This window comes from Microcebus murinus, chromosome 10, assembly GCF_040939455.1.
Source record: "Microcebus murinus isolate Inina chromosome 10, M.murinus_Inina_mat1.0, whole genome shotgun sequence".
Taxonomy (NCBI): Eukaryota; Metazoa; Chordata; class Mammalia; order Primates; family Cheirogaleidae; genus Microcebus; species Microcebus murinus.
In genome coordinates, this window is record NC_134113.1 from 84,356,769 (window position 1) to 84,370,179 (window position 13,411).

At 33.9% G+C, this 13,411-nt stretch overlaps 1 protein-coding gene across 3 annotated transcripts in view; it reads left to right on the forward strand.

The window, feature by feature from the left end:
- Nucleotides 1-13,411, forward strand: part of PLCZ1 (phospholipase C zeta 1) — a 50,658-nt gene that overhangs the window by 12,719 nt on the left and 24,528 nt on the right. For all 3 annotated transcript variants that reach the window (XM_012785513.2, XM_020287612.2, XM_076006835.1), the window contains exons 4-6: nt 4,290-4,521; nt 7,958-8,159; nt 11,422-11,566. In XM_012785513.2, the coding sequence (XP_012640967.1) occupies nt 4,290-4,521; nt 7,958-8,159; nt 11,422-11,566 (579 nt within the window). The remainder of the gene's footprint in view (nt 1-4,289; nt 4,522-7,957; nt 8,160-11,421; nt 11,567-13,411) is intronic.

Here is a 13,411-nt window from a genome sequence, read left to right on the forward strand (position 1 = left end):
TCACCTCTGGGATAGTACAATAGCTGTCACTATGGGGCAGATGAGAAGGGCTGCTGGTCTTCTTTACTACTCCTTGACGAAATGCATGGGTTGTGCAGATACACTGCACAGCCACGCCCATCACTATGTCTTATTTTCGGGGTAGGGCTTATATTGCACAATGCTTAGAAATCCTGCTAGGGCTTATTTTATGGGTAGGTCTTAATTTTGGAGAAACACGGTACTTGCTTAGGAAGAAAGGGAAGAAAGACAGGAAGAAGACAAAGTTATTTGGTTAGGAAGAAAGGGAAGGAGCACAGGAAGAAGACAAAGTTGCCAAACAGTTTAAACTAATGCCATGTCATTTCCTGTAATACATTAGCATACTTTCCGAGGCAATAAATTGTAAAATGCTACCTCTTATGTTAAAAGTAAATTCTGTGTTTTGATAAATCACCTTTCTCATGACATCATTTATTTTAAACTACATTTCATATTTGTACTAGCAAGCTGAGCCATGAAAGATGGTAACAGTATGGAAAGTCTTTATTTTGTTTTCTGAAAGTATACTAGCAGAATGACTATAAATGGAATGATGTTATTATTTGATTTTACTTCTATTTAACCATTCATTTAAACATATAATTGTTAAGATGCTATGTTAGGGTAGGTTTGGTACTAGGTACTAGGAATAAAAAGAAGAATGAAATATTTGCCTGCATGGGGTTCATGGTCTTAAAGTATAAAAGTATATTTCTGTATGATAACACTAACATTGAATGACTTGTTTGGGAAAGTTCTTTTCTGTAATGCTTTGCAAAGAATAACCACTTAAGGAACACTTTATATAAAAATAGGAGAAAAATGGCTTTATTACTCTTATTTTATATTGCACTTTTAAGTGATTTAAGTGTGTAAAACTTTAAAAACTGGTAGTGTACCCTGAGGTGGGGCCTGGGATTTTGCATATTTTCTGTAATATGCATTTTTAAATCTCTCTTCCTGTTCTCCTTAAGGCTAGGGGGATATTTAACTCCTTTATCTAATTATTACTTAAATGCATATATTTCATCAGATTCATAAAATCATTGGGGTGGTAGACCCTGTTCCAAATACTTTCAGCCAGACACTCTTTTAAGTACTGAGGATATAAGAGACAAATGGCAAACTTGCTGTCTGAGGCAATTCTAGAAGAAATATGGGAACAGGCTTTCATTCCAGTGTAATAAACCCTGGTTCAGAGGGTGCAGGGTCTTATAGTAAGAACCCAGGAAAAGGGTATCTTAGGTAGCTTAGGGAGTAGATACAGAGGGACATAGTGAAGACTTCTAGGAGAGGTGACACTTTTTCAAGAACTAGTAGAGATTATTATAATAAATTAAAAAGGAAAAGAAGTATATTCCAAAAAGAAAGAACAGCCTGTGGCACAGCAAGAGATATCTTGGTGGCTGTACTATAACTGATTCTGAACACCTGAAGCGTGGGGTGCCAGGAGAAAAAGGGTAAGAGTGGAAAACATCCATGACGCCTTACAGGGACTTGATGCTACACGATTAGTTGGGGTTTTGTCTTGAAAGACAAAGGTGCTACGCGGAGACGTTGAAGCTCTGACTCGAGGGGGGAGGGGAGGCATGGGCAATATAAGTAACCTTAACACTTGTACCCCCATAATACGCTAAAATAAAATAAATAAATAAATAAATAAAGAGGGAGTTGAAATCATCAGATCTGCATTTTACAGAATTTATTTCTGCTTCTATACTGTTAATCTGTGTGATGGTGTATTGACTTTCTCTCTTCCCACTGCTCCTCTCTGTGGGTTTGGAGCTAGTTCAAATCCTGGTCTACCATGCCTGTTGGACTGGGGCCAACTTACATAAGATTTTTGAGGTTCAGTTTCCTCTTATAGGAAATTCTAATATGTTGGTACTCTTAAATTTTAGCTGCTATCACATGCCTCACTGCTCAGATTTGCATCTTTCTTGCTCATTGCTTTTCTTCCTCTGGCTTCTCCAGATCATGACTCTGTTTACTGGGTCCTGTTTTTCTTCTTCGATATTACTTACTCCTTGTTGCTTTCCTCCTTCTACTATTATTAGATCTTCCCATCTTTAATGATAAAACTCTCATTATCTTGTGCGGCTTTTATTTTTCAGTAATTTGATTAATTTTGACCCTCAATTCTTCTTTGGTTTTGATCAATTATAGCAATTATTTTAATTTATGGAATGTTGTTGAGACTTTATGTCTCCAATTCATTTCAGTATCCGATGGCAACTTTGATCTTTCAGGAAAACACAAGACAAAACATATTATCAGAGGGCATTTCAGATGACCAAGCTTATACTCCGCTTGAAAGTAATAAAACTTTCATTACTTAGTGGATAATGTATATTTTATTTTATGCTGTTATTTGGTAGGACTGTAATTTTTTTATTTATATGATTTTATATAACAAAAATTTTTAGGAAGTACAGGCATATTTTGATTTTTATTGACTTGCTTAAGATCTTATGTCAAATTAGGACTGGGATGGGGCTGAAATAAAATTATTTTAATTCTGTAACATCTACTTCCATGAACCTCAAAATCCAGAATTTAAAAAATGGTAAGTTAAACTATGTTAGTTCACTAAGACAATGGACAATATGCATGAATTACTTTAAGATTATATGATTTTTAAGGTGTTATTATTTAATGAGCCCTGGAGACCCAACATCTGATTTGACAACCACAGATCCCAGTTTTTCTCCCAAGTTCATCTCCATCTCATTTCCATGGGTACTTTACTTCCAGGTGCTCTGTATGTGTAGATTCGTGGTCCTCTTTGAAATGACTCTTTTGTTCCCAGCTTAGACTGCTTCTTGGTCCCTTCATATCAAACTCTTGAGTAGCCACCACTGACCTTTTCCTAATGAAATGTGGAGATCATTTCCAGCATGTTCGTCTCTTGTCACATACTAGGTGTTCTACAATGGTGTATACTGGATAGAAAAAACTGTGATAACAGGATACCCTCGGCTGGCTGATGAGAGGGAAGCAGACATAGAGAATATACAACAATACACAAACATCTAGAACTAGCATTCATTGTCTATCTCCAGTCCTCACAGCAGGCTAATGACGTAGGGCGTATGTACCGTCATCCTCATTTTCAGATGAAGAACATGAAGCTCAGAAAGCTTAATTTAAATGTCCAAAGTCCCACACACTTTGGAGTTTGGAATATCATGTCTTCTCTGTCTACAAATTCTCTCAGCTTTCTACCACAAAACAATTCCTCTTTAGCACAGGCTCCTTGTTTCAAGCTGTTTACAATGTAATGAGAGTTAAGACGTAAGGGAGGAAAAAAAGTCTTTTTTTAAAAATTAAATCTCCCTCTAAGCTGATCTTCCCTATTCCTCAGTATTTTGTTTGTTAGTGATACTATAATTCTACTAGTTATTGTAACTCTCCCCCACCCCAGGGATTCCTGAATTCTCTCCCTCATGCGTCTAAAATTTCGATGTGTTAAATCCTTCTGATTTCATCATTTCACTGATGTTAGTGTCTATTCCCCACCTCCCACTTGAATTGCATCTTCTCTGCTCTCTTCCCTGCAATTCTCCATCTTTTCCAATTGATATGCACAACTAATCATACTAAGCTGCTACTTTTGCTAGTCATTTTCCTACTCAGAACCTCACGGTAGTTCTGTTACTTTTAATACCTAAATCCAGACTACTTTCTTGTCTTTTATTTCATAAAATTCAAATATGAGCTTTCCAAGACAGCCAGGTGAATCCCCTCTTTCTTATTGGAACTTCTCTTGTTTGTATCTGCCCCAAATCCTTCAATGATTATTCAGACTCCACCTCTTCAAAGTGTTATATAACTACTACAGCTTCTGCAGCTTACAGTGATCTTGATTCACTCTCTGACATGTATGGTCCAGGCCACACATTAGTAGTATGGGATTGCACACTGCCTGGCATGGTTTTAAGAAGGTACTGAAATTGAGTGGAATACCAAAGTGTGAAATGTGAAATTGAGGGACAACCTGGAATCCTCATCTTCTCCCTGACCTCTTTCTTTTCCCCCATAACACTGGATTTTAAGAGGTAATGATCCATTAACCCTTTTCCAACTTTGGCATCATTCCATGCAGTTTTACGTATTTTATCTACAATAAGAATCAAATGTAAGTTTCATCTTCTTTCAAGTATAAATTGCTATATATAGATATTAATATATTATATAAATGCTCTAACTTTCATTTTGTGTATTGTTTATACTCACAATGTGAGCCCACCAGTCATTTTTTTTAGTAGGATAATGACAGGCTGAAACAAGGAAGAATCACCATAGAAGAATTCCGAGCAATTTATCGAACTATTGCACACAGAGAAGAAATTATTGAGATTTTCAATGCATATTCTGAAGACCGAAAAATTCTCTTTGAATATAACCTGGTTCAATTTCTGACACAAGAACAATATACAATTGAGATGAGTAGAACTATTGCTGTTGAGATCATTCAGAAATATGAGCCCATTGATGAAGGTATGTCTGCATTTCGAAGTTTTATCTATCTATCTATCTATCTATCTATCTATCTATCTATCTATATAAAGTATTTTTTGTAAGTTATGGTTATCAAATTAAAATTTTTTGGATGGGTCAAATTTCTTCTGGAAAATATATTTTATAGAACATATATTGCCTTTTAGAAAGCTATACTGTGTAACTATGGCATTCTTTCCTACTACACTGCCCAACTCCTTTCTTTCAACTGCTTTCATGTATATATCTCAAGCATTCAGAGATAAGCTTAGGTGTGAAAGTAAAATAAGGATTCTGCTACCTGTACCCTATTAGAAGAAAATATCTTGATCTCATAAATAAGATAAAAACACAGTTATGGGCAGTCTTCCATTGTTAAGCATTTTTATTATTGAAAATATATATGAAAAACTAAATGAAAATGCTAAGAAGAAAAAATTACAAAATCACTACTTTTTCTTTTGCTTATAAATATAATTGTCTACAATATTTCAATAAATATTTAAAATATTTTGCTTTCCCTTCATTTTTGAACACATAGTCATTTGGTTTAAATCAAATGACCACACAGGCTAATGATCTGTCATATAATCTGTCCCATCTTCATCCCATCTTTCAATGAGCAAAACATTTCAAATTTTTAAATTTATGCTTATTTTAAAATAAAGACATAACATAATAAAATATTCACATAAGAGTACAAAAACATTAACCCCACAGAAATTACCTGATAGAATAGCTCAAAATATTCATCTAGCAAGGGAGGTATGGAAGTCCAAGTTCTGCCTTTGAAAGTTGGTTTAGGGTACCAATGTTTAGCATATCCTAATATAGGTTCTACCAAAATCATTCCTTCACTTAATCACACATTCATAATTTATTCAAATATTTACTTGTAGCAACCGACTATGGCTCCTAGGGTATAGGGATACACAGTGGAGAACAAGGCAAACTGGGTCTTGTATTCCTGATGGGGGTCACAGGGAAGTTGACAATAAATAATTAAGCATATGAAAGGATAATTTCAGGGAGTGCTAAGTGCTATGAAAAAAAAATAAAACAGGGAAGGTGATAGAGAGTAAATGACATGGGAGGTCTAATTCAGTTTGGGTGTTTAGGCAAATCCTCTCTAAAGGTGGTACCTTTAGTTAAGCCGAGACTTAACTAGGAAGAAAGAACAAGTCACATGACAAAATGGGAGCCATGTCTGAGGTCCAGGGAAGAGAACTGGACATGAGTTGGAGAATTCAAAGAACAGAAGGAGAGGACAGTGTGTTTAGAACTTGGCGAATGAGGAGATGAGTTTGGAGAGTAGAAAGAGATCAAATGGTGTAGGGTCTTATAAGACATAATTAAGATTTTGGCTTCATGATCTCACTGCCATGCAAAGAGTTTGGAGCATTTTAGGCATTGTGTTGGTCTGACTGAGTGCAGTGCTGTAACACTTTGGTCTGAGCACCATGAAACTTTTGTAAATTTGCAACAAGATAAAGAGCTTGCATCACAATGTTAAACAGCTAGATTACTAAGCACACCTGACAAGCTCAGATGACTCTCTTTTTTTTAAATAGCTAGACTTTGTCTAAGGAAGTAGTGAATTGATTTATGCTCTGTGTCAAGCTCTTTATGCTATTGCCAACTGGAAACAACCAGTTTACAGGTGAACACTTTCAGTAGCACTCATCTAGTAAGTATTACCAAAAAAAGTCACTTGGATACTGTTATCTTCAGGCGGTAAATTAAAAGATGCAATGGATATTGGGATTGTGTTTGCATTTTAACTACAATATTGTAATGTTCATCCATTTCATCTTTCGAGCCGTCACCTGCCTCAGATACTCTCATACACAGCCAAGACCGTGCATTTCATTTACGTGATTATTGATCACTTTAGAGTCTTATTAAGGTCGATTTGAATTATGGTCTTATAGCTCCTCAATCTCATCCCTCATTGGTATGTGACATATACCAAATGAAGTTTTAAAAAATACACGTGATTAATCCTCATTTCAAACTGGTAGTTTTTAAAGGCACAAAATGAGTTTGTCTTCTATTATCAAAGATATTTGCTCCATTATTCAATAGCTCAAAAGGGCTAAGCCAATCAATCTAATTGCACAGGGAAAAAGAATAAGAGTATGCAAATCATTACTGTCACAATACATGATTCATTTGCTCCATACCCTCCCATCTTCCTAAATTTACCTGGCTTTGAAATAGAGGCTTTGCATATAAACATTTTATTTATTTTCCCCTAGTTTTTATTCTTTTAAACCAAAATGCTGGATTTTCACTTTTACAATGTCATAAACATTTACTTAAGTCACTATGTATTTTTTGTGATATATTCTTCTTAATGGCTGCTTAGTATTATAACATATTTTGAGCTTTAATTTGTTTCTTCCCTCCTATATTTATTTTGCTGTTATAAATAATGCTAGTGTAAGAATTCTTGCATATCAGTCTTTGTATGAGTCTTTACTTCTCTAGGATACATTTCTGAAAATAAACTACATTCCAGTATAAAGTAAGTACACATGTCAACTTTTCTTTATAGCCACAATGAACTGTCAACAGCAACAAGAGCAACTAACATTTATAGAGCTAATAGATAGGGGAGGATTCTATTATTATAATGAGTAAAAACATTCAGAGATAAGTTACTAAAGATCATATGCAAATGACCCAGCAATTCCATTCCTAGGCATGCACTGAACAGAAATGTATACATATTTACACCAAAAGATGTGCGTTGGTTGTTTATAGCAGCACTGTTTGTAATATCCCCAAACAGGAAATTATGTAAATGCTCATCATGAATAGATGGATAAATAAATTGTGGCATATTCATACAATGGAATACTATACAGCAATGAAGATGAATAATGTATAACTATATGTAACTATAGGAATAAATCTTAGAAACATAATGCTGAGTAGGAGAAATCAGGCACAAAAAATACATACTGTGTGAGTCCATTCAGATAAAGCACAAAAATCAGAGAAAACTCATCCATGCTTTTAGAAGCCAGACCAGTGAATACACTTGTGTGGAGTGAGTGACTGGAAAGTTAGTGGAGACTTCTAGGTGCCTTAATGCTTTATCTTTGATCTATGTGCCACTTATCCAGATGTGTAGCCTGTGGAAGTTCATTGAGCTATAATATATGTACTTTTCTTGTGTGTGTTTTTAATATATGTTAAAAAAAAAGAGATGGTTAAGTAATATATTTTTTACTTGAATGTTGATATGGAAGAATTAAGGGTATTCACTAGAAAAATTTGTTTACAAAGAAAAATTAGCAATAATATTAATAATTCTAAATGAATATTTTAGAAAGATGCTCTACTGCTGAATAAGTTGCCAAGTGAGATGTAATTTTTTATCTTGCTGATGGTATTTCTGCTTTTAACTTGTTTTTTTTCTTTTTTACAGTTAGGAATGAACAGCAGATGTCATTTGAAGGTTTTACAAGATACATGGATTCACCCGAATGTCTACTATTTAAACATGAATGTAAAAAAGTTTATCAAGATATGACTCATCCGTTAAATGATTATTTTATTTCATCTTCACATAACACGTATTTGGTATCTGACCAGTTAGTAGGACCAAGTGACATCTGGGGATATGTGAGGTATTTATTTTGAATTTAAAATCTATTACTAGGTTTTAAAATACTTGGAAGCTCCTGATGGTGCCTACCTCAATAAAAAGCAGGCTATGCATGTTCCCCAAATTCATAGGGAAGAGGAAGTTTTATATGTACATCTCTTAAAGATCCAACATTTAGATGAAATGACAACATAATTTATTATATGCATTAGTATCAGATACTTTCCATCTAATCCTACCTGCTGACCTCCTGTGCATGGTTCTGGCCCCTCTGAGGTTTGCTGAATGACTTGGATATTTCTTATAGGAAAACGTATGAAGAAGATTTTTTAAATTCAGCTAATCAGAACATCCTAGATTTTAACAAATATGGTTAAAATGAATCCCAGACAGCAAAACACAATGCTATAAGTAAAGCCAACTTTACATTACCTAAATACAGTAAATTATATAACTTGGCACTTATAGTAATGATTTTTATAGATTTATATGTTGACTAATAGATTAAAAGTTAACTACATAGATTAAAGTAATCCATGTTGTATCTCCAATTTTAATGAGACTGTTAATGCTAGGCTTCAATTTAGTAAGTCAGCTGAGATACAGTGGTGAACAAGATAGTAAAGATAATTTACAATCCCATAAACTTATAAATAAACATTGCTTCTTCTCTAATTTTAAATCTAAGTAAATATATAAATCCACAAATTTGGAAACTTATTTTTTTTTTTAGAATTCTGTAAACATAGCTTAATTTATAGCCATACTTTCATTGTAGAGATATCTATTCACACTTTATTATTTTAATTTTTTTAAAGGCAGAAAATATACACTTTAAAATAGGTCTATCTAGAAGTGCAGAAAATTACTTCTGAATTCCAAGAAAATATTTCACCCAAGTGCCAGTTAATATGAAAATTTAATTGTATTTTTTCTTTGTTTCTTTAACTACCTTTGGAAGATACATCTTAGAATGCAAATCTTTCAAAATTTCTTTGCTCATGAGAAGTGACATAGTGTAATGTTTAAGCATCAGTGTTTTAAGTTTCTAGCTCTCATATTTCCTCCCTTTCCCTCATAAATTAATTTTGTAAGAGATATAACCTCTTTGTGTCTCAATTTCTTTATATGTAAAAGAAGAAAACTGATGTTACTTGCTATATAACATTAAAAATTTTAATACAACAAAAGCTCCTCAAACTTATTTTTATTGCCAGTTAAAATTCAGCTTCAAATTAAAAAAAAGCAACTCATACAATTTAAAGAAACTTACCATTAATTGAAATTATAATATTTTATACCTTGATAATTCATAGGAAGTATTTGAGGGAAATTTTAATGATAAATAGATAAAATAAAGTTAAGACTCGAAATTTCATATCACAAAATCCTGTACACATTCTAGAATGCAAGGGAGAGCATCACCTGTAAGCTTTCCAAGCAGCTAAAGCCAAGACAGAAACTAGATTAGTTATAATAATCGTAAAAACAATAATCAAAACAAAAAGCAATCGTGGTTTATAATAATCGTAAAAACAGCTGCTCAGAAGAAGTGAATGAGAGAGAAATTTCCTCTGTTCACTTCCAAACGGGACCTGCAGAACGACGTAGTGGGGAATAGCCTCATTGTCACTATTAGAGAAGATAAAACTTTCTTTTCATGTCTCAGAATAGAAGTAGTTGGCATGACACTGTGCAATCATGCAATAGCTTAAAATTTTTTTGCTGGGGACCAAACCATGTGGTCTGAATGCACAGTTTTGTAAAAGTTGGCTTGATCTGTGGATACAATTTAAACTATCTAGGGCAGTAGCAAGAATCTATACCATTTATGAAAAGTTTTCTTCCACAACCAAGTTTTTGGTAGTTTATTGCCTCCCCACCCAGTAGAGAGTTCAAGATTATTCTCTGGGACCACACCAGAGAACTGATACTCTACGTTGATTAAAAGCACAGGACAATCAACTAAGAGTACAGTAAAGCAAGGATTCTTTACAAACAAGCATGGCTCCTTCCCCAATTTAAAAATCTATAAATACATAAATAAATCCCACAGTAAGAACATTGCAAATTCATTTTAAGTCCAATGGGTACCACTGATGTAGGAATCTAAGATAAAATTTATGTCTAGGTTAAGAAATGGACATTTGTTTGTTAAGTGGAAAAAATAATCAAGTCCAGTTTTAGATATTAGTGGAAGTGGAAATATATTTTGATAAAGCTGTGAATTTGATGTAGTCTGAGGTAGTCAGTTCAAACTTTTCTCCCAGTGATAACTGGAGGCTGTTATCCTAAGTGAAGTAACTCAGGAATAGAAAATGAAGTACCCCGTGTTTTCACTTACAAGTGGCAGCTAAGCAATGGGTGCACCTGGCGGTACAGAGTGGAATAATAGATGTCAAGACTCCAAAATGTGGGAGGCTGGGTAGGGGTTGAGGGATGAAAAATTACCTATTGGGTGCAATGTACGCTGTTTGGGTGGTATAGACACTGAAAACCCAGACTACACACATTACATCCATATAACAAAACTGCACGTGTACACCCTAAATCTATGAAAATAAAAAAACTTTTCTCCCACTGGAATTCTGAGACAAATAGACATAGATTATCAGGTTTTCAGGCTTCCTTTGCATAAGTATTACTTTTTTCTAGCTCTTACTTGGAATAGAGATGGCCTTTTATAAAATGGTTAAGGAAATAAAGGTTGTTACTGAGCCATAAGGCCCTCTAGTTCCCATCCTCTCCAGCCCATATTGTGTCCAGGGAGCAAGTATTGCCATGATTTCTCTTTTTCCCCCTTCCCTTTCCACCATATACTCCAATTCCCCAAAACCTCATATAAGAAAAGAAACCAAAAAAAAAAAATTATTAATACATTTTATTATTCTGAGAAGGCTTTGGAAGTTATTGCTTTTCAATACTATTGCATTTTTCAGTAGATACAACCATAAGCAATATTGTCTGAGTTGGGAGTGGTGATGTTTCAGAGGTACAACTGTGGAGGCAGGCATCTTCTTTGCTTATTGGAAATCAGGCCTGGAATGGACAGCCATAAAGAGTATAGCATTTGACTAGGAGGAAGCACAAACTGTTGTGCCTCACAGGTAGCTTGTCTCTTCCTTTATAATAGAAATTTCTAGAGACTCAAACCTTGACTTTATTATGGATTCATTTATGCATTTGTTGCAAAATTACAACTAGTCTTTGGAATATTTTGACACTGTAGTATATATTTTTAGTGGTCTGGGAGTGACAATTTATTTTGCTTAAAACTTTGTTAGTGCGCTTGTGAAAGGATGCCGTTGTCTGGAAATTGACTGCTGGGATGGAGCACAAAATGAGCCTGTTGTATACCACGGCTACACGCTGACCAGCAAGCTTCTGTTTAAAACTGTTGTCCAAGCAATACACAAATATGCATTCATGGTACGTACATATCTTTGTTAAACCGAAGTTATTGAAACAGAATCAATCATAATTTACTTGCTTCAAAATTTTATAATAGTTGGTCTTAGTTTAGGTCAGTGCTGTTTTAAATTGTGGGTTATGACCCATTAGTAGGCAGTGAAATCCATTTATGGATTTCACTGCCTACTAATCCATTTATGGATTATGAATCCATAAATGGATTTCACTGTGTATGGTTAAAAGTAAATTTATTGAAGTTAATCTCAGGTAGTAAGGTACATGTTATTTCATGAAACTTTTTGTTTGCTCGTGTGTGTGTGCATACATGCAACATGTGTGTGCACATGCATGTATGTATATTGATTCACAATGGTTCACAAAATATATTTCTCATTGTGGGAGATGACCAAGAAAGTTTCAGAAATATTGGTCTAAATAATAGTAAATATTTTACCAGTATTCAACTATTTTACATCTAAGACAAAACCAAAATGTGTCAATAATACATTATCTCAATTGTCATTTTAATAACGATAATGGCAGCTATTTATATAGCAAGAGATGTTCAGAAGTTTACTTTGGATTTTAAATTTATTATTTGGATTTTAAATTTATTATTCAATTTACTAAAGTTACACATTCCAAGATACAGTTCTTTTTAGAACTAATTTCAGCTTACAAATCCTACTCTATAAATTGAGCAGGTTTTTAATAATCCTTCAGTTTTAAGGGAGTTTGAATAAAACTTGGTCCTATTTGTAAATATGGTTAATTATATACCATCAGACATTTGAAACTGTTTTTGTAAACATTTGTAATTGTTGTGTTAATATACTTGTTTCTGTACCAATTTCAGTCATTTATAATACATTCAAAGTGATTTAACAAAATCTTACTAAGTACTTCACATGAACCTAATACATTAAACTTATGAATTTAATAAACTTAAAGTTCTCCTATGTCAATACCTTATAAGTCTGTAAACATAAACTTAACATCACAAATTTATCTCAATTATTCTATTATATATTTTAAAAGTACAAAATAAATGTTCCCAAGAAATAAATGTCAGATATGAACAATTTCTATCATAATATAAAAATCTTGATAGTATCTTAAACATCTTAAACATCTCATTTCTGATGATTTTTTAAATTTTTTTGTTTATTTATTTTTTAAATTTCAGCATATTATAGGGGTACACATTTTAAGGTTTCAATAAATGCCCTTTTCCCCCCTCCCCCCACAAGTCTGAGTTTCCAGCATGACCATCCCCCAGATGGTGCACATCTCACTCATTATGTATGTATATACCCGCCCCCCTCCCCCCTCCCACCTGCCCAATACCCTATTACTGTAGTACCTATGTGTCCACTTAGGTGCTACTCAGTTAATACCAGTTTGCTGGTGAGTATATGTGGTGCTTGTTTTTCCATTCTTGGGATACTTCACTTAGTAGATGGGTTCCAGCTCTAACCAGGAAAATATAAGATGTGCTATATCACCGTTGTTTCTTAGATGATGATTTTTTTTTAACGTTTATATCTCTACTTCAACTTCTCCCTTGAACGTTACATCAATATATACAACTACCTATTTGACATTGCCACTTGGATATCAATAGGCATATTTAACTTCACATGTTGAAAATTTCCTCTTTCTCTCAGTCCTGCTCTTCTCATGGTCTTTCCCAGGTCAGTTAATGGCAACTTCCATATACTTAAGCCAAAAGCATCGCTGTCCACTTCAACCCACCTCCCCTGCTTTCAAACCTTTCAATCAATTCTTCAGCAAATCATCTTGGCTCTACGTGCAAATATATCCTGAATTTAATTTCTACTTCCCATTCTTACTGTCATTGTC